This window comes from Bombina bombina, chromosome 1 (genome assembly GCF_027579735.1).
Source record: "Bombina bombina isolate aBomBom1 chromosome 1, aBomBom1.pri, whole genome shotgun sequence".
NCBI classification, from domain to species: domain Eukaryota; kingdom Metazoa; phylum Chordata; class Amphibia; order Anura; family Bombinatoridae; genus Bombina; species Bombina bombina.
Genome location: NC_069499.1, coordinates 1,599,603,122 through 1,599,625,258, shown reverse-complemented (window position 1 = coordinate 1,599,625,258; position 22,137 = coordinate 1,599,603,122). Strand labels below are relative to the sequence as shown.

General features: G+C 35.8%; 1 protein-coding gene across 1 annotated transcript; it reads right to left on the bottom strand.

The window, feature by feature from the left end:
* Window positions 1-11,207: 11,207 nt before the first annotated feature.
* Window positions 11,208-12,289, bottom strand: LOC128644271 (mitochondrial import inner membrane translocase subunit Tim17-A-like). Its single transcript, XM_053696947.1, is given in 2 exon segments — window positions 11,208-12,220; window positions 12,222-12,289. Coding segments are annotated over 2 exon segments (501 nt in total). The 3' UTR covers window positions 11,208-11,787.
* Window positions 12,290-22,137: the final 9,848 nt, after the last annotated feature.

Below are 22,137 nucleotides of genomic sequence, written 5' to 3'. Positions count from 1 at the left end.
CTATTTATATTCGGATTAATACATAGCTGTTCAAAAGTGGTCAGGGGTCTAAGTATCATTTCTTTGTGTGGGCAGTGGGTGATCGCGTGTCTAATCTGTAGGTAGGAATACCAACGGTGGAAGGGTGGGCCTAGTTCTTCATTAAGGGTAAGTCTGTCTTTGACTCCCGAGGTGTTGGTCACTAAATAAACTGGTAGGGACCCATGAGGTCTATTGGTTGAGTTGTGAGAGTATAGGTCGTGTTTGAGAAAGAGGCGATATCGAAGGAGGGGGGTCAGGGGGGAAAGTACAGTAGAGATTCCCTTTGTGTGAGTGAGTACATCATCCCATACTTCTAGGGAAGCTTTAATATAGTCATTGTCTTGTATAGTGCGTGGTCTGGACTCTTTAGGAATCCAAGGGAGGTCTCTTATGGGGTTAGCCTGAGCTAGATGGCCCTCCATCTGTATCCAAAGCTTTGAGGGGTTGGCATGGTTCCAAGCTATAACCCTAGCTAAATGTGCGGCTTTATAGTAGTTAGCAAGATTAGGGACGCCTAGGCCTCCATCTTCTTTACTTAAATACATGGTGTGCTGAGCTATCCTAGGGCGCTTGTATGACCATATGAAGGAGTTAATCATTTTTTGTTGTGCTGAGAGAAAGGGTTTCGGTAAGGGCAAGGGAAGGGCCTGAAACAGATATAGGTATCTGGGGACTATCATCATCTTCACCGTGTTGATGCGCCCTAGCCATGATAAATGTCCCTGTTTATGCCAGAGGGTATGGGGAAAGTGAGATTAATAAAACTCTTGATGAAGTTAGATCAGTAGATAGAAATTCTTTGCTAATCCCCAAGTGCAAGCAGATCACAAACATCCCCCATAAGGGTAGAGATGAGAGGGAGCGGACTTTCATTCCATTCATTACAAATTACAGCCAAAATAAAAATCTGCTAGAGAGAATTTTAAACAAGCACTGGAGATTACTTAAAAATGATGAAATATTAGGTCCTGTTCTCCCATCCAGACCACAAGTGGTATATAAAAAAAACAAAAACCTAAAGACCATTCTGGCCCCTACATACAGAGAAAAGAAATCTGTGAATAGCCTTAACCAAGCAGATATAAAAGGTAATAGTATAGTGGGTTTTTACCCTTGTTTAAGTTGTAAGTCTTGTGAGCATTCAAGTAAGTGCAAAGAATTTAAATCAAATATAACAGGAAAAATATAAAAGAACTTATTAGATGTTCAGATAGCAATATTATTTACATAATCCAATGCAAATGTGGTTTGCAGTACACAGGTGAGACCTCTAGACCACTGCGTACTCGTATCAGGGAACATATGTGGTCTATAGAAAATTTTACACATAAAAGAAATAAAGGGAGCAGCCGAGCATGATGGCCGCACTTCACTGAGGCTCTGACTGCGGGCCGGGTATAAATGCTTTTAGCCACGACTTAACACTCAACTAAAAAGCCCACATCGACTACAAGATATTCCTAACACCTGAAGACTTGATCGGAGACTCGATGATCCTGCTCCTCTACATGTACGCTGTCATAGCGATTCCCTAGGCTTGCGGCCTTTACCGCAACAAGCGACACTATCAAACCACGGACTTAATAGCACACAGACCGGGACACCCAGGATCTACATCCAGGACCGAGATCAACGCTCGATGCTTGCCTCACAAACCCTCGCAGCTCATACCAATATGCATCTTCAACGCTGCAGCTCGTGACGTATCCCTCAAACCGGACCTCACTCTGCAACACCCGGTAAGGCCTGCACGCCATGTTTTGACCTAGCCGCAAGGCATCACAGGGGGGGACACACTTCCAACCCACCGAAATGGGAACCACTGTAACACGCTGAATGCGATACTTATGTGGGACACGTAACTGCTGCAATCCTCTGACCACTAGCGTGCAGACACTTCACTGAGATACACAAACAATCTTTTCCAGACGGCTCCTTCTCCTACCTTAAAGCCACGTGGAAATACCCCCAAATTAAGGGACACATCAGAATAACAAGTAACGTTGTGTTTCACGCTACATGCACTGCACCTGAATAGATGGGAGAAGATTACCCTGCATGCTGTCATACTACTACAGGCGCTGCTTTACTGACACGCATGGTCTTAGCCTAATAAAAGCTTCTATATTCTCCTCAATAAACTAAATTTTCAAGAAAATAATTGGGGCCTAACCTAACCCTTTGGATACCCAACATCAGAACCTTTGATCATTGGCGGTCACATCCCTTTCTTCATAATTAATGATATGCACAGACTGTATGAATTTCTTGGCTGCAGACAAGTGATTTAAACACATATACCTCTATCTAGGGGCTCCTGACTACTGGGCACTCCACGCACGTACCCCCACTCCCTTTCCCGCCACACCACGGTGTGACGGGTCATACCCCATCTGCCCTTCACCGTGATCGCCCTGTGAGGGCAAAATCCCTAGGGGGTACAGTGTGCGACAGCGCTTTCAGTTAACCTAAGTGTCATAACACCACTTCCAGTCACTATGTCACAAAGAAAGAATACCCGTCAAGATAAACCCCAAAAGCTACAACAATCTACCCAGCCTGCAGTTCATGCTTTCTTTAAGCAAACAGACCAGCCGTCCATGACTAAAACAACAGAGTTCATCTCGGACACTATAGAAGAAGAGCATATCAATAGTCCCCCTACAAGCGCTGAAGCGGCACCCACAACTATGGCCCTAGAGGAGGACACCCCAATAACATATAAAGCTATTGTAACTCTAATTGAGCAGGTTAAGGCATGCATCAAAGAGGAATGCGCTGATCTGAAGAAAGAGATCGGTGACCTGAGTCACAGGGTTGACAACCTAGAAGAACATGAGTTTGTGGTAGCACAAAAACTTGCACATCTCTCTACGAGTCAAACCCAGCAAGACCGTCATATTTCAGAACTCGAAGATAAAATTGACGACTTGGAAAATCGCACCAGAAGGGGTAACCTTCGCTTCAGGGGGATACCAGAGTCTGTATTAAACAATGATATCCGAGACTTTCTCCAGGCTCTCTTTGCAGACATACTTAGAGAAAACTCTCCTGAAAACCTAGACATTCCACTAGACAGAGCTCACAGAGCTCTACGTCCGAAGCCCCCAGATGACTCCCCTCCAAGAGACATTGTGGTACATTTCCAAAATTACTGTCAAAAAGAAGAAATATATAATACCGCCAGGAAAAAACAAAGCATACACTTCCAAGGTCATCGAATTCAAATCTACCAAGACCTCTCACTCAGAACATTGCAGAAAAGACGGGACTTTCAACCCCTAACAGCACACCTCCGTTCACTTCACATCCCATACAGATGGGGATTTCCTACCTCAGTAATAGTAGTGAAAAACGGGAAGAAAACGGAATGCCCTTCTCCCTCTGACATTCATAGATTCTGCAACATTTTGAAAATTTCATCACCTGACACAACAAACCATCAATCATCTCAAAGACCTCAAGATGGTTCAACAGGTTTTAAATCCCAGCGGAGACCAGATCCAGACATTGACTCTAATCAAACCAAAAGAAGACAAATATCTTCCAATAACTCAGGCACCTCGGACTCAGACTCCATCAGATGAGTAAAAGCAATGCAATGTACTGTTTATCTGTATATGCCTCTTCTTTTTTTTTTTCTTTTTTCTCCTCCTTTACTAGGCCTTGATTCCCAGGCATGAGATGCCCAACACATATAGACTGTAACATCTCAAAATCTTAAGAGCAATATAATCTACTGGTCTGGAATTATGTTTAAAATGTTGATAAGTTCTATTCTGTTATGTTATGCTTTCCACAAAGTTTAATATGTTATAAATGTTCTGCTGTCTTTTTATCTCCCTACTATTGGTGACATACCGCTACTGAACCTTAAACAGACCACTAGACGCTATCTCTCCTCCACTACACACCTGACCGTATGTATAGGCCCCACCACTCCCTCTTCCTAAGCCCTCAGCGCAGATCTTGTGCATGTGACCCACATGAAAAGGCGCCGTTACAAACCCACACACATCTCATTATACAGTTTGGGCCTCTACCGAGGTTCATATGCATATGGCTCCCAGAGAGAGGCACCGTTATAACTTTATACACACCTTATTACACAGTCAGAGTCCTTACCGAGGTTAAACGATGACGCAATACATTGACTACCTAAATGCCAGTGACTTCCAGTCTTTAGACCCAACCACAATGACTTAGACAGCATGTGTACTTCTGGATAACCCTGAAAAAATAAATACACCTCAGCAATACAAGAACTCCACATAACTCACTTAGCTAACCCCCACTACTCACCAGACAGAATACAGAGACACTGAACAGACCTTCTGAACCAAAGAGACACCACGGACCTGGAGATACTGAGCTCTGTTTGCACTACATTATGCCTTAAGTTAGGGTAAAATCTATTGCATTATGATATGGAATTTATTGAGTTCGATTTGTTATTCCTGCACTGATATTTTATATCTCCCTGTAAATATCACCACATCATTTCTAGACTCTTGTAATGCCACAAGACATTATCTCACCCTAACTACGTATTCAACCTCACTAATAGACCCACCCATCCCTTTACCTGGGACCCTGAAACTGAACATATACCTCAGTTCCTCTTAGAGGAACTCCTTCTTAGAATCTATTAAACCTCCTGTACATGCCCTGAGATTTTACTGGGATATAGTGACATCACGGCACACTGATCATTTAAATGTCCGCGACCCTACATCGCCTGACCTCATTCTATTAGCACGGACAGCACACATATACTCCGACCTCATCGAACATCGACTACACTTCAACTCACTGAATAGGGTCCCCACATGACATCTCCTACTAATCCACACACCCCTCTAGACAGGACATAATACAATTAACCGGGCTTCTCCGAATTAAGACAATGTAGAAAAGCTATATGCCCCTACATTCTAAAACAATACCACCCAAAATCAGTCGAACACCATATTACCTTACTCTACCCAGATACCCGGCCTGTAATAAAGACCCCCGAGACTAAAGACTAAAGATCACAGCTCAAAGATTAGAGTCACAGGTTATGAGCTGAGACCCTACTGCATACTTTTCTTTCCTTTCTTCTCAGCGCAATACTTGTATTTTATATTCTACATTTTACATTCTACATTAATGTTGATTGAATTAATACTGTTATAAATATTGTTATTCACTTTAATACTGTTTTATTTACAAAAAAGTCATAACTTCTCTTTCCTCCTCTCCCATTTCCTCTGACTCCCACTAACTATCCTTTCCTCGGAAATCTTTCTTCCCCAACACTAACAGTAGACACTCTTTTCCTCTCCTACTTGGTGTCCCGTCTGGCCTCTTCATACCGAAAAGTGGGTTGGTGATAGGCACCCAACATTAAGATGTCTCATACAGTACACCATAAAGAAGAAACACTACACATAGCCACTCAGAATGTTAAGGGCTTTCTTTCTGCCGAAAAACGCTCTATAGCGTTTCATGACTTTTATAAACGGAAAATTGACGTTATTATGGTTCAGGAAACACACTTCAAGAAAAATAACGAACCCACTTTATCCAAAAGATATTTTGACCAACACTACTATAGCTCCGGCACAAATAGGAAAAATGGGGTATGTATTTCATTCAGACGAGGCTTCCCATTCGAACTACTACAGAAATATACAGACACTGAGGGTAGGATCCTAATTCTTGTTGGTCTATGTTACGGTTCCCCGGTTACATTAGTAAACACCTATGCACCAAACAGACCCACCCCCAACTTCTTCAAAACCCTGGTCAATAAGATACTAGACCTAGCTAAAGGACCCATCATTGCGGGTGGAGATTTTAATTTCCCCATGAACCCAGCACTAGATACCTCTAGTGGAAAATCCTATCTGCGCAATAATACTCTCAACTCTAATTGTGCAGCCTTACGATCTATTAACCTATTTGATACCTGGCGAGTAGTACATACCAACAGAAAAGACTACACTTTCTTCTCACATCCACAACACACGTACTCCAGGTTGGATTACATACTATGCGATCAGGCTCTGCTTTCTGCCCTTGTACACTCTAAAATCACGCACACCTCTTGGTCCGATCACAGTATGGTACATACAGAATTCAAGTGGGCTAGCAAACCACATACTACATTCAACTGGAGACTCAACGACCATATACTGACTAATCAAGCAACGGTTGATGACATTAAAAAACTCTCGGCCGAATTCTTCACCCTAAACAAACCTGAAGACACGACACCCGCGAACAATTGGGAGACTTATAAATGTTTTATCAGGGGGGTAATAATGAAACACACTGCCACACAACGCAAAATTCATAACGCCCAGTTCACTTCACTATCCGACGAACTAAACACCTGTGAAACCACTCTTAGAGCAGATCCATCCTCCACATCCAAACTCTCCAAGTTAAATGACGCTAGAGAAGCCCTAAATAAATTTCTAATTCAAAAAGCCCACATGAGAGCGTTAACTACCAAATCTAAATTTTTCATAGAAAGTAACAAATCAGGCCGCCTACTAGCCAGGTCCCTTAAAAAACAAAGGCTTTCCAATTTCATTAAGACAATCCGCCACACATCTGGTGAGACAACCCACAAAAATGAAGAAATTGTCAACTCATTTGCCTCTTACTATAAGCAACTATATAATCTAGCAGACTCCGCATCACAAGATAGGAAAGAGGAAATAGAAACATATTTGAACACTGTCCCTATAACCTCTATCACAGATGACGATAAACAATTCTTAGACTCTCCCATTACCCTGAGGGACATTAACTTAGTTATTAAGTCCTTACCAAATGGCAAATCCCCAGGTCCAGACGGCCTCACATCTAAATTTTACCAGCTCTTACAAGAACACATAAACCCCCAACTCCTGACACTTTTTAACGATATAGACCAGGGTGCTGCTTTGCCCAGCTCCCTCCTAGAAGCAGTAATCACGGTGATTCCTAAACCGGGCAAGCCCAATGATGTAGTCAATAACTATAGACCGATTTCCCTTATAAATATCGACATGAAAATATATGCCAAAATTTTAGCCAACCGCATGAATGAGATATTGCCCAACATAGTCCACCCTGATCAGGTGGGCTTCATTAAGGGGAGAGAGGCGAAAGATAACACTACTAGATTACTTCACTCACTCCAACAAGCCCACCTTTCCCACACACCCCTAACCTTGCTTTCGACGGATGCTGAGAAAGCATTTGACAGGGTGGACTGGCAATTTATGTGGTCCACCCTGTCAAAGTTCGGCTTTTCCGAGCTCTTCATTTCCAGAATAAAGGCCCTTTATCATAACCCGAACGCAAAAATCAAAGTCAACAATAATATATCCCAATCTTTTCCCATCTCCAATGGCACACGTCAAGGGTGCCCGCTCTCGCCCCTATTATTTGCTATTACAGTTGAAATACTGGCACTACAAATTAGACACTGTCATCATATACAAGGCCTAAAATTTGGAGACACCACCCAAAAATGCCTACTGTTCGCGGACGACGTGATATTCACCCTACAATCCCCAACTACCTCCCTCCCCGCTCTCATACAAATCCTAGACGCATACAAACAGGTTTCCAACTTCTCCATTAACATGGAGAAGTCGGGTCTATTGCCAATAAATCTAACCTCTCAAGAAATGCTGTACATTACACGACAAACAAAGTTTACACTACCAGACAAACTTAAATATCTAGGCTTGACAATCTCCAAAGATCCACACACACTCTTTCCAGATAACTTTATCAACCTCCAAACGAACGTTAAATCCTCGCTAGATAACTGGCATAAACAGGGACATTTATCATGGCTAGGGCGCATCAACACGGTGAAGATGATGATAGTCCCCAGATACCTATATCTGTTTCAGGCCCTTCCCTTGCCCTTACCGAAACCCTTTCTCTCAGCACAACAAAAAATGATTAACTCCTTCATATGGTCATACAAGCGCCCTAGGATAGCTCAGCACACCATGTATTTAAGTAAAGAAGATGGAGGCCTAGGCGTCCCTAATCTTGCTAACTACTATAAAGCCGCACATTTAGCTAGGGTTATAGCTTGGAACCATGCCAACCCCTCAAAGCTTTGGATACAGATGGAGGGCCATCTAGCTCAGGCTAACCCCATAAGAGACCTCCCTTGGATTCCTAAAGAGTCCAGACCACGCACTATACAAGACAATGACTATATTAAAGCTTCCCTAGAAGTATGGGATGATGTACTCACTCACACAAAGGGAATCTCTACTGTACTTTCCCCCCTGACCCCCCTCCTTCGATATCGCCTCTTTCTCAAACACGACCTATACTCTCACAACTCAACCAATAGACCTCATGGGTCCCTACCAGTTTATTTAGTGACCAACACCTCGGGAGTCAAAGACAGACTTACCCTTAATGAAGAACTAGGCCCACCCTTCCACCGTTGGTATTCCTACCTACAGATTAGACACACGATCACCCACTGCCCACACAAAGAAATGATACTTAGACCCCTGACCACTTTTGAACAGCTATGTATTAATCCGAATATAAATAGAGCACATATCTCTCTAGCGTACAGAATGCTCAGGGGCTCTTTCCCTGAAAAAAGACCTACATACCTCACTAAGTGGGCAGTTGAACTCCAAAATGACCTTGACACTGAGACCTGGAGACAATGCTTTCGACACACACATTCTGCCTCCCTATCCTTGACCATATCTGAATTAAACTACAAAATATTAGCTCGATGGTATCTAACTCCTCAGCGCCTGAGGATCATATACCCTAATGCCTCCTCCAGCTGTTGGAGACGATGTGGTGAGGAAGGTACCCTCACCCACATATGGTGGTCGTGCCCCCTCCTACATACCTTCTGGAACCAAATAGAAAGACACATAGCCCATACTCTGGGGGTGCCAGTCACACTCTCCCCATCAATTATAATTCTTAATCTCATGCCTAAAATCACTTGCGTTTACCGCAGAAAGCTGCTTCTCCTAATGCTATCTTGCGCTAAACGCTTAATCCCTAGGAAATGGAAGACATGTGAGATACCGTCTATTGCCCAATGGAAATCTGAAGTAGACCATGTCCTCACACTAGAAAGGATGCATTACTGTTATCTAGGTAAACAAGACAGGATCTGCAATATTCAATTTATATGGGATCAAGGGTCTTATGATGGCCACACTTAAACAGTCCCCCCGACATTCTATACCCAAGACTTTTATAAGCTACAACAACTTTCTTCCCTGTGATTTTAAAGAAAGTAGGCCAGGCGGGACACCCTCTCCCCCCTCCATTCCCCCTTTTAACCCCTATCTCCCTATCCTCGCTTACTAACACCCTCTATATTCTTTTATATCTTCTAATGATGTGTTATGACTCACTTCTTCCTTCAAAAAATCCCAAAAATTCTTATGAGAATTGGATTAATCACTAATGATGACTGTCTTCACTGTGAACAGCTATGATCCTATTATGATGTAACTGAAAGTATATATCTTGTTCATTTTCAATATACCAATTTTCAATAAAAATCATTTAAACAAAAAAAAGAAATAAAGAGCTCCCCATTGCTAAACATTTTGGTAAATGTAATCATGGGAATCTAGACCATTTTTCCTTTCTAGGAATAGAAAAGGTAAAAAAGAAATGGAGAGGAGGTAATATACATAACGATCTTTTAAAAAGAGAAAGTAAGTGGATCTTTGATCTAAAGACTTTAAAGGTCTTAATGTCGATTTCGACATTGGATGCTTTCTAAATGATTGATTTCTAACCTTATCTATTTCAACATCCACATCTATATGAATTTTGCGGTGGTCATCTGCTAATACTTCTGAGTTATATCATATGTATTCTAATTTGTAGATTATATATATATATATATTTTATATATATTTTATATATTTTTACATATATTCTTTTTTATGTGTATAAAAATTTTGTATAATTTTTGTATATTTTTCGCACATAGTTTGTATAGTATATAACGCCTTTTCGTATGTCTGATAGACTTTTGGTGCAAGTTGAATGTGACCGAAGTTGTGTGTTTCAACAGATATGCATGTATTGGCATGAACAATTCTTTTTGATTAAAAGTGTGGTATGGTATAAGAAAAATTATATGCTAAACCATTGAACTAAATAATATTTGTGAATAACAATGTCCGATAATGGCTTTTCCCGCCTTTGATCATATACGCCCACTAGTAAACTTTAATCAATAGCCTGATTGTAATGACTATATATAGTACATTCTAAATCAATGTCGGGAGCTTGAAAAAGACCCTGCTTATGGGTTGAAATGCGTTGCTCTGCTTTGTTTGTCTTTTTTCCCTCTTCGGCCTCCGTAGGTGCAGTTTCCCAGTTACCTGTGTGCAAAGGTGTTTGCGAATATCCTTGCTGGTTGAATTTACTGCTTTCTGCTGTTTGGAGATTTACGCCATTGAGAGGAACTCATAGGATCGAATCACCGACCTTCGGTGTAAGTATAAGTGATAACCTTATGCTGTTGCCTTGTTTGCCATTTTATCGGTCTTTCGTCTCGTTCCAGCTCCAACTGAAGTTTGAAATTCCTCTTCAATCTGGGCTTATGTAAAGACCGCCACATCGAATGACTTCAGGAGATCGTTCACATTTAGATTCCATCTTTGCTCTCTGTATTGTTACATTTGTATTGTATTTTTTGAGACATTGTTGCTGTTTGCATACTACACTTTATTCCTGTGTCTGATCAGCGCAATTGTGATTTTATATTTCACTATACACATGTTTTAACTTTTTTATCATCAAACATTAAATAATTTTTTATAATTTTGTCGTTGTTAGCACTTCTTGGGTTATTCAGTTTGCACTTAGTGTTATCACTTGCACATATATTTTGGCGTTATATGCATATAAAACATTTCTATTTTTCCTATTTTAAGCTGTATAGCGCCTGTGTTTGAATTTTATGGTTTCCTTTTAGACTCCATATTATTCTCTTTTTTCACACATCTGTTAGAGGTTGAGAGTTTCCTCTTTTTTATTACAGGCTTAATAGGGTTTCATTGCGAAGATAACCCTTTCCCTTTTTTTCCTTCACATATTCTGTATAGCAGTGTCTATTACATGCAGTTATACAGGGAGTGCAGAATTATTAGGCAAGTTGTATTTTTGAGGATTAATTTTTTATTTTTTTTTGTACAGGACATGGACTTTATTTCCATAATGACATTTAGTTTTACTGAACCAACATTTATAAAAAGCCCAGTCACAAACATAATATAATGCAGATGGTACCTTACTAAAGAGCACTGTATGGTGAAAAGTTCCAATATAACTAGAGCACTGTTGTCCAAATCCAGTCCTTGCAGGCTGCAGACAGGCTTGGTTTCAGAATATCCATGCTAGTTTCACCAATTCACGCAAGGAGACCTTTTAAAACACCTACAATGTTGCTGCACAAACATTTGTTTCTGTGGCAAAGAATTTCTGACCCCACAAGTAAATTATCTTTGGACAGCTCTAGTACTAGTATGCATGAACCATAAATACACATTATTGTACTTAATAAAAACTCTGTAAAACTGAATTCGCCCTGGGTTTCAACCAAAACCCAGCACCCTACTGGTACTTCCATAGAAAGCCACAAATAAATGTCCAGCAGATGCGTAAATATGACAGTGTGGCCCAGTCCAAACGGCCACGTGAAGGAATAGTTCATAAATCATGCCAAGATGTTTCAAAATAATTGTAATAACGATGCTATTGGTATTGCTGATAACTACCAAATGGGGATGTAGGAGGCATCTGGGCTGAATCCTCAGGAAGAGGTAGACCATTTGTGAACTGTGAAGAGGCAAATCGTGTTAATAGGATCCCAGCACCTTCTATTAAGGCCAGCAGAATTCCACCCATTGCAGCAGATCCCATCATGGCTACGGGACCATTTCTAGCGGCCAGGATAGCGCCAGTCATAGCACCACTGGTGATGGAATTCCAGGGATCCTCCTTCTGTCTTATTTTCACCATGCTGCAGTCTATCATGGAAAACAGACCTCCCCACACAGCAAAGCTTCCTCCCAGCTGTGTAGCTCGCGTCCTGATTGAAATAAGGCTGCTCTTGAAGCGGTGGTTTATACCTTGAGGAGAGTTCCTGAAGCCTTTGATGGCCTGGAAGATGCCACCTCCTATGGCACATTGTAAAAGCTCCACCACAGTCATCAACAATCCTCCAAGGACACGGCTCTCGTGCATACTCCTCCATGCTGCAGGTGAAGGTCGAAAAGCATTTCCCGAGGATTAATTTTATTATTGAACAACAACCATGTTCTCAATGAACCCAAAAAACTCATTAATATCAAAGCTGAATAGTTTTGGAAGTAGTTTTTAGTTTGTTTTTAGTTTTAGCTATTTTAGGGGGATATCTGTGTGTGCAGGTGACTATTACTGTGCATAATTATTAGGCAACTTAACAAAAAACAAATATATACCCATTTCAATTATTTATTTTTACCAGTGAAACCAATATAACATCTCAACATTCACAAATATACATTTCTGACATTCAAAAACAAAACAAAAACAAATCAGTGACCAATATAGCCACCTTTCTTTGCAAGGACACTCAAAAGCCTGCCATCCATGGATTCTGTCAGTGTTTTTATCTGTTCACCATCAACATTGCGTGCAGCAGCAACCACAGCCTCCCAGACACTGTTCAGAGAGGTGTACTGTTTTCCCTCCTTGTAAATCTCACATTTGATGATGGACCACAGGTTCTCAATGGGGTTCAGATCAGGTGAACAAGGAGGCCATGTCATTAGATTTTCTTCTTTTATACCCTTTCTTGCCAGCCACGCTGTGGAGTACTTGGACGCGTGTGATGGAGCATTGTCCTGCATGAAAATCATGTTTTTCTTGAAGGATGCAGACTTCTTCCTGTACCACTGCTTGAAAAAGGTGTCTTCCAGAAACTGGCAGTAGGACTGGGAGTTGAGCTTGACTCCATCCTCAACCCGAAAAGGCCCCACAAGCTCATCTTTGATGATACCAGCCCAAACCAGTACTCCACCTCCACCTTGCTGGCGTCTGAGTCGGACTGGAACTCTCTGCCCTTTACCAATCCAGCCACGGGCCCTTCCATCTGGCCCATCAAGACTCACTCTCATTTCATCAGTCCATAAAACCTTAGAAAAATTAGTCTTGAGATATTTCTTGGCCCAGTCTTGACGTTTTAGCTTGTGTGTCTTGTTCAGTGGTGGTCGTCTTTCAGCCTTTCTTACCTTGGCTATGTCTCTGAGTATTGCACACCTTGTGCTTTTGGGCACTCCAGTGATGTTGCAGCTCTGAAATATGGCCAAACTGGTGGCAAGTGGCATCTTGGCAGCTGCACGCTTGACTTTTCTCAGTTCATGGGCAGTTATTTTGCGCCTTGGTTTTTCCACACGCTTCTTGCGGCCTTGTTGACTATTTTGAATGAAACGCTTGATTGTTCGATGATCACGCTTCAGAAGCTTTGCAATTTTAAGAGTGCTGCATCCCTCTGCAAGATATCTCACTATTTTTTACTTTTCTGAGCCTGTCAAGTCCTTCTTTTGACCCATTTTGCCAAAGGAAAGGAAGTTGCCTAATAATTATGCACACCTGATATAGGGTGTTGATGTCATTAGACCACACCCCTTCTCATTACAGAGATGCACATCACCTAATATGCTTAATTGCCTATACAGCTTGGAGTAAGACAACATGCATAAAGAGGATGATGTGGTCAAAATACTCATTTGCCTAATAATTCTGCACTCCCTGTATGACAATTAGTATATACTGTATATTTATATCAGTATCTGTACATATTCTGTATAGTAGTGTCTATTACATGCAGTTATATGTAATTAGTGTATACTGTATATTTATATCAGTATCTGTACATATTCTGTATAGTAGTGTCTATTACATGCAGTTATATGACAATTAGTGTATACTGTATATTTATATCAGTAGCTGTACATATTCTGTATAGTAGTGTCTATTACATGCAGTTATATGACAATTAGTGTATACTGTATATTTATATCAGTAGCTGTACATATTCTGTATAGTAGTGTCTGTTACATGCAGTTATATGACAATTAGTGTATACTGTATATTTATATCAGTAGCTGTACATATTCTGTATAGTAGTGTCTATTACATGCAGTTATATGACAATTAGTGTATACTGTATATTTATATCAGTAGCTGTACATATTCTGTATAGTAGTGTCTATTACATGCAGTTATATGACAATTAGTGTATACTGTATATTTATATCAGTATCTGTACATATTCTGTATAGTAGTGTCTATTACATGCAGTTATATGACAATTAGTATATACTGTATATTTATATCAGTATCTGTACATATTCTGTATAGTAGTGTCTATTACATGCAGTTATATGACAATTAGTGTATACTGTATATTTATATCAGTATCTGTACATATTCTGTATAGTAGTGTCTATTACATACAGTTATATGACAATTAGTGTATACTGTATATTTATATCATAATCTGTACATATTCTGTATAGTAGTGTCTATTACATGCAGTTATATGACAATTAGTGTATACTGTATATTTATATCATTATCTGTACATATTCTGTATAGTAGTGTCTATTACATGCAGTTATATGACAATTAGTGTATACAGTATATTTATATCAGTATCTGTACATATTCTGTATAGTAGTGTCTGTTACATGCAGTTATATGACAATTAGTGTATACTGTATATTTATATCAGTATCTGTACATATTCTGTATAGTAGTGTATATTACATGCAGTTATATGACAATTAGTGTATACTGTATATTTATATCAGTATCTGTACATATTCTGTATAGTAGTGTCTATTACATGCAGTTATATGTAATTAGTATATACTGTATATTTATATCAGTGTCTGTACATATTCTGTATAGTAGTGTATGTTACATGCTGTTATATGACAATTAGTCTATACTGTATATTTATATCAGTATCTGTACATATTCTGTATAGTAGTGTATGTTACATGCTGTTATATGACAATTAGTGTATACTGTATATTTATATCAGTATCTGTACATATTCTGTATAGTAGTGTCTATTACATGCAGTTATATGACAATTAGTGTATACTGTATATTTATATCAGTATCTGTACATATTCTGTATAGTAGTGTCTATTACATGCAGTTATATGACAATTAGTGTATACTGTATATTTATATCAGTATCTGTACATATTCTGTATAGTAGTGTCTGTTACATGCAGTTATATGACAATTAGTGTATACTGTATATTTATATCAGTATCTGTACATATTCTGTATAGTAGTGTCTATTACATGCAGTTATATGACAATTAGTGTATACTGTATATTTATATCAGTATCTGTACATATTCTGTATAGTAGTGTCTATTACATACAGTTATATGACAATTAGTGTATACTGTATATTTATATCAGTATCTGTACATATTCTGTATAGTAGTGTCTATTACATGCAGTTATATGTAATTAGTGTATACTGTATATTTATATCAGTATCTGTACATATTCTGTATAGTAGTGTCTATTACATGCAGTTATATGACAATTAGTGTATACTGTGTATTTATATCAGTATCTGTACATATTCTGTATAGTAGTGTCTATTACATGCAGTTATATGACAATTACTGTATACTGTATATTTATATCAGTATCTGTACATATTCTGTATAGTAGTGTCTGTTACATGCAGTTATATGTAATTAGTGTATACTGTATATTTATATCAGTATCTGTACATATTCTGTATAGTAGTGTCTATTACATGCAGTTATATGACAATTAGTGTATACTGTATATTTATATCAGTATCTCTACATATTCTGTATAGTAGTGTCTATTACATGCAGTTATATGACAATTAGTGTATACTGTATATTTATATCAGTATCTGTATATATTCTGTATAGTAGTGTCTGTTACATACAGTTATATGACAATTAGTGTATACTGTATATTTATATCAGTATCTGTACATATTCTGTATAGTAGTGTCTATTACATGCAGTTATATGACAATTAGTGTATACTGTATATTTATATCAGTATCTGTACATATTCTGTATAGTAGTGTCTATTACATGCAGTTATATGACAATTAGTGTATACTGTATATTTATATCAGTATCTGTACATATTCTGTATAGTAGTGTCTATTACATGCAGTTATATGACAATTAGTTTATACTGTATATTTATATCAGTATCTGTACATATTCTGTATAGTAGTGTCTATTACATGCAGTTATATGACAATTAGTTTATACTGTATATTTATATCAGTATCTGTACATATTCTGTATAGTAGTATCTATTACATGCAGTTATATGACAATTAGTGTGTACTGTATATTTATATCAGTATCTGTACATATTCTGTATAGTAGTGTCTATTACATACAGTTATATGACAATTAGTGTATACTGTATATTTATATCAGTATCTGTACATATTCTGTATAGTAGTGTCTATTACATGCAGTTATATGTAATTAGTGTATACTGTATATTTATATCAGTATCTGTACATATTCTGTATAGTAGTGTCTATTACATGCAGTTATATGTAATTAGTGTATACTGTATATTTATATCAGTATCTGTACATATTCTGTATAGTAGTGTCTGTTACATGCAGTTATATGTAATTAGTGTATACTGTATATTTATATCAGTATCTGTACATATTCTGTATAGTAGTGTCTGTTACATGCAGTTATATGTAATTAGTGTATACTGTATATTTATATCAGTATCTGTACATATTCTGTATAGTAGTGTCTATTACATGCAGTTATATGACAATTAGTGTATATTGTATATTTATATCAGTATCTGTACATATTCTGTATAGTAGTGTCTGTTACATGCAGTTATATGACAATTAGTGTATACTGTATATTTATATCAGTATCTGTACATATTCTGTATAGTAGTGTCTATTACATGCAGTTATATGACAATTAGTGTATACTGTATATTTATATCAGTATCTGTACATATTCTGTATAGTAGTGTCTGTTACATGCAGTTATATGTAATTAGTGTATACTGTATATTTATATCAGTATCTGTACATATTCTGTATAGTAGTGTCTATTACATGCAGTTATATGACAATTAGTGTATACTGTATATTTATATCAGTATCTGTACATCTGTATAGTAGTGTCTATTACATGCAGTTATATGACAATTAGTGTATACTGTATATTTATATCAGTATCTGTACATATTCTGTATAGTAGTGTCTATTACATGCAGTTATATGACAATTAGTGTATACTGTATATTTATATCAGTATCTGTACATATTCTGTATAGTAGTGTCTATTACATGCAGTTATATGACAATTAGTGTATAATGTATATTTATATCAGTATATGTACATATTCTGTATAGTAGTGTCTGTTACATGCAGTTATATGTAATTAGTGTATACTGTATATTTATATCAGTATCTGTACATATTCTGTATAGTAGTGTCTATTACATGCAGTTATATGACAATTAGTGTATACTGTATATTTATATCAGTATCTGTACATATTCTGTATAGTAGTGTCTATTACATGCAGTTATATGACAATTAGTATATACTGTATATTTATATCAGTATCTGTACATATTCTGTATAGTAGTGTCTATTACATGCAGCTATATGACAATTAGTGTATACTGTATATTTATATCAGTATCTGTACATATTCTGTATAGTAGTGTCTATTACATACAGTTATATGACAATTAGTGTATACTGTATATTTATATCATTATCTGTACATATTCTGTATAATAGTGTCTATTACATGCAGTTATATGACAATTAGTGTATACTGTATATTTATATCAGTATCTGTACATATTCTGTATAGTAATGTCTGTTAAATACAGTTATATGACAATTAGTATAAACTGTATATTTATATCAGTATCTGTACATATTCTGTATAGTAATGTCTATTACATACAGTTATATGACAATTAGTGTATACTGTATATTTATATCAGTATCTGTACATATTATGTATAGTAGTGTCTATTACATGCAGTTATATGACAATTACTGTATACTGTATATTTATATCAGTATCTGTACATATTCTGTATAGTAGTGTCTATTACATGCAGTTATATGACAATTAGTGTATACTGTATATTTATATCTGTACATATTCTGTATAGTAGTGTCTATTACATACAGTTATATGACAATTAGTGTATACTGTATATTTATATCAGTTTCTGTACATATTCTTTATAGTAGTGTCTGTTACATGCAGTTATATGACAATTAGTGTATACTGTATATTTATATCAATGTCTGTACATATTCTGTATAGTAGTGTCTATTACATGCAGTTATATGACAATTAGTGTATACTGTATATTTATATCAGTATCTGTACATATTCTGTATAGTATTGTCTATTACATGCAGTTATATGACAATTAGTGTATACTGTATATTTATATCAGTATCTGTACATATTCAGTATAGTAGTGTCTGTTACATGCAGTTATATGACAATTAGTATATACTGTATATTTATATCAGTATCTGTACATATTCTGTATAGTAGTGTCTATTACATGCAGTTATATGACAATTATTGTATACTGTATATTTATATCAGTATCTGTACATATTCTGTATAGTAGTGTCTATTACATGCAGTCATATGACAATTAGTGTATACTGTATATTTATATCAGTATCTGTACATATTCTGTATAGTAGTGTATATTACATGCAGTTATATGACAATTAGTGTATACTGTATATTTATATCAGTATCTGTACATATTCTGTATAGTAGTGTCTATTACATGCAGTTATATGTAATTAGTGTATACTGTATATTTATATCAGTATCTGTACATATTCTGTATAGTAGTGTCTATTACATGCAGTTATATGTAATTAGTATATACTGTATATTTATATCAGTATCTGTACATATTCTGTATAGTAGTGTCTGTTACATGCAGTTATATGACAATTAGTGTATACTGTATATTTATATCAGTATCTGTACATATTCTGTATAGTAGTGTCTATTACATGCAGTTATATGACAATTAGTATATACTGTATATTTATATCAGTATCTGTACATATTCTGTATAGTAGTGTCTATTACATGCAGTTATACGACAATTAGTACATACTGTATATTTATATCAGTATCTGTACATATTCTGTATAGTAGTGTCTGTTACATGCAGTTATATGACAATTAGTGTATACTGTATATTTATATCAGTATCTGTACATATTCTGTATAGTAGTGTCTGTTACATGCAGTTATATGACAATTAGTGTATACTGTATAGTTATATCAGTATCTGTACATATTCTGTATAGTAGTGTCTGTTACATGCAGTTATATGTAATTAGTGTATACTGTATATTTATATCAGTATCTGTACATATTCTGTATAGTAGTGTCTATTACATGCAGTTATATGACAATTAGTGTATACTGTATATTTATATCAGTATCTGTACATATTCTGTATAGTAGTGTCTATTACATACAGTTATATGACAATTAGTGTATACTGTATATTTATATCAGTATCTGTACATATTCTGTATAGTAGTGTCTGTTACATGCAGTTATATGTAATTAGTGTATACAGTATATTTATATCAGTATCTGTACATATTCTGTATAGTAGTGTCTATTACATGCAGTTATATGTAATTAGTGTATACTGTATATTTATATCAGTATCTGTACATATTCTGTATAGTAGTGTCTATTACATGCAGTCATATGACAATTAGTATATACTGTATATTTATATCAGTATCTGTACATATTCTGTATAGTAGTGTCTGTTACATGCAGTTATATGACAATTAGTATATACTGTATATTTATATCAGTATCTGTACATATTCTGTATAGTAGAGTATAATACATGCAGTTATATGACAATTAGTATATACTGTATATTTATATCAGTATCTGTACATATTCTGTATAGTAGTGTCTATTACATGCAGTTATATGACAATTAGTGTATACTGTATATTTATATCAGTATCTGTACATATTCTGTATAGTAGCGTCTATTACATGCAGTTATGACAATTAGTATATACTGTATATTTATATCAGTACCTGTACATATTCTGTATAGTTGTGTCTATTACATGCAGTTATGACAATTAGTGTATACTGTATATTTATATCAGTAGCTGTACATATTCTGTATAGTAGAGTCTATTACATGCAGTTATATGTAATTAGTGTATACTGTATATTTATATCAGTATCTGTACATATTCTGTATAGTAGAGTCTATTACATGCAGTTATATGACAATTAGTATATACTGTATATTTATATCAGTATCTGTAAATATTCTGTATAGTAGTGTCTATTACATGCAGTTATATGACAATTAGTGTATAATGTATATTTATATCAGTATCTGTACATATTCTGTATAGTAGTGCCTATTACATGCAGTTATATGACAATTAGTGTATACTGTATATTTATATCAGTATCTGTACATATTCTGTATAGTAGTGTCTATTACATGCAGTTATATGACAATTAGTGTATACTGTATATTTATATCAGTATCTGTACATATTCTGTATAGTAGTGTCTGTTACATGCAGTTATATGACAATTAGTGTATACTGTATATTTATATCAGTATCTGTACATATTCTGTATAGTAGTGTCTGTTACATGCAGTTATATGACAATTAGTGTATACTGTATATTTATATCAGTATCTGTACATATTCTGTATAGTAGTGTCTATTGCATGCAGTTATATGACAATTACTGTATACTGTATATTTATATCAGTATCTGTACATATTCTGTATAGTAGTATCTATTACATGTAGTTATATGACAATTAGTGTATACTGTATATTTATATCAGTATCTGTACATATTCTGTATAGTAGTGTCTATTACATGCAGTTATATGACAATTAGTGTATACTGTATATTTATATCAGTATCTGTACATATTCTGTATAGTAGTGTCTATTACATGCAGTTATATAACAATTAGTGTATACCGTATATTTATATCAGTATCTGTACATATTCTGTATAGCAGTGTCTGTTACATACAGTTATATGACAATTAGTGTATACTGTATATTTATATCAGTATCTGTACATATTCTGTATAGTAGTGTCTATTACATGCAGTTATATGACAATTAGTGTATACTGTATATTTATATCAGTATCTGTACATATTCTGTATAGTAGTGTCTGTTACATGCAGTTATATGACAATTAGTGTATACTGTATATTTATATCAGTATCTGTACATATTCTGTATAGTAGTGTCTATTACATGCAGTTATATGACAATTAGTGTATACTGTATATTTATATCAGTATCTGTACATATTCTGTATAGTAGTGTCTATTACATGCAGTTATATGACAATTAGTGTATACTGTATATTTATATCAGTATCTGTACATACTCTGTATAGTAGTGTCTATTACATGCAGTTATATGACAATTAGTGTATACTGTATATTTATATCAGTATCTGTATATATTCTGTATAGTAGTGCCTATTACATGCAGTTATATGACAATTAGTATATACTGTATATTTATATCGGTATCTGTACATATTCTGTATAGTAGTGTCTATTACATGCAGTTATATGACAATTAGTGTATACTGTATATTTATATCAGTTTCTGTACATATTCTGTATAGTAGTGTCTATTACATGCAGTTATATGACAATTAGTGTATACTATATATTTATATCAGTATCTGTACATATTCTGTATAATAGTGTCTGTTACATGCAGTTATATGACAATTAGTACATACTGTATATTTATATCATAATCTGTACATATTCTGTATAGTAGTGTCTGTTACATGCAGTTATATGACAATTAGTGTATACTGTATATTTATATCAGTGTCTGTACATATTCTGTATAGTAGTGTCTGTTACATGCAGTTATATGACAATTAGTACATACTGTATATTTATATCATAATCTG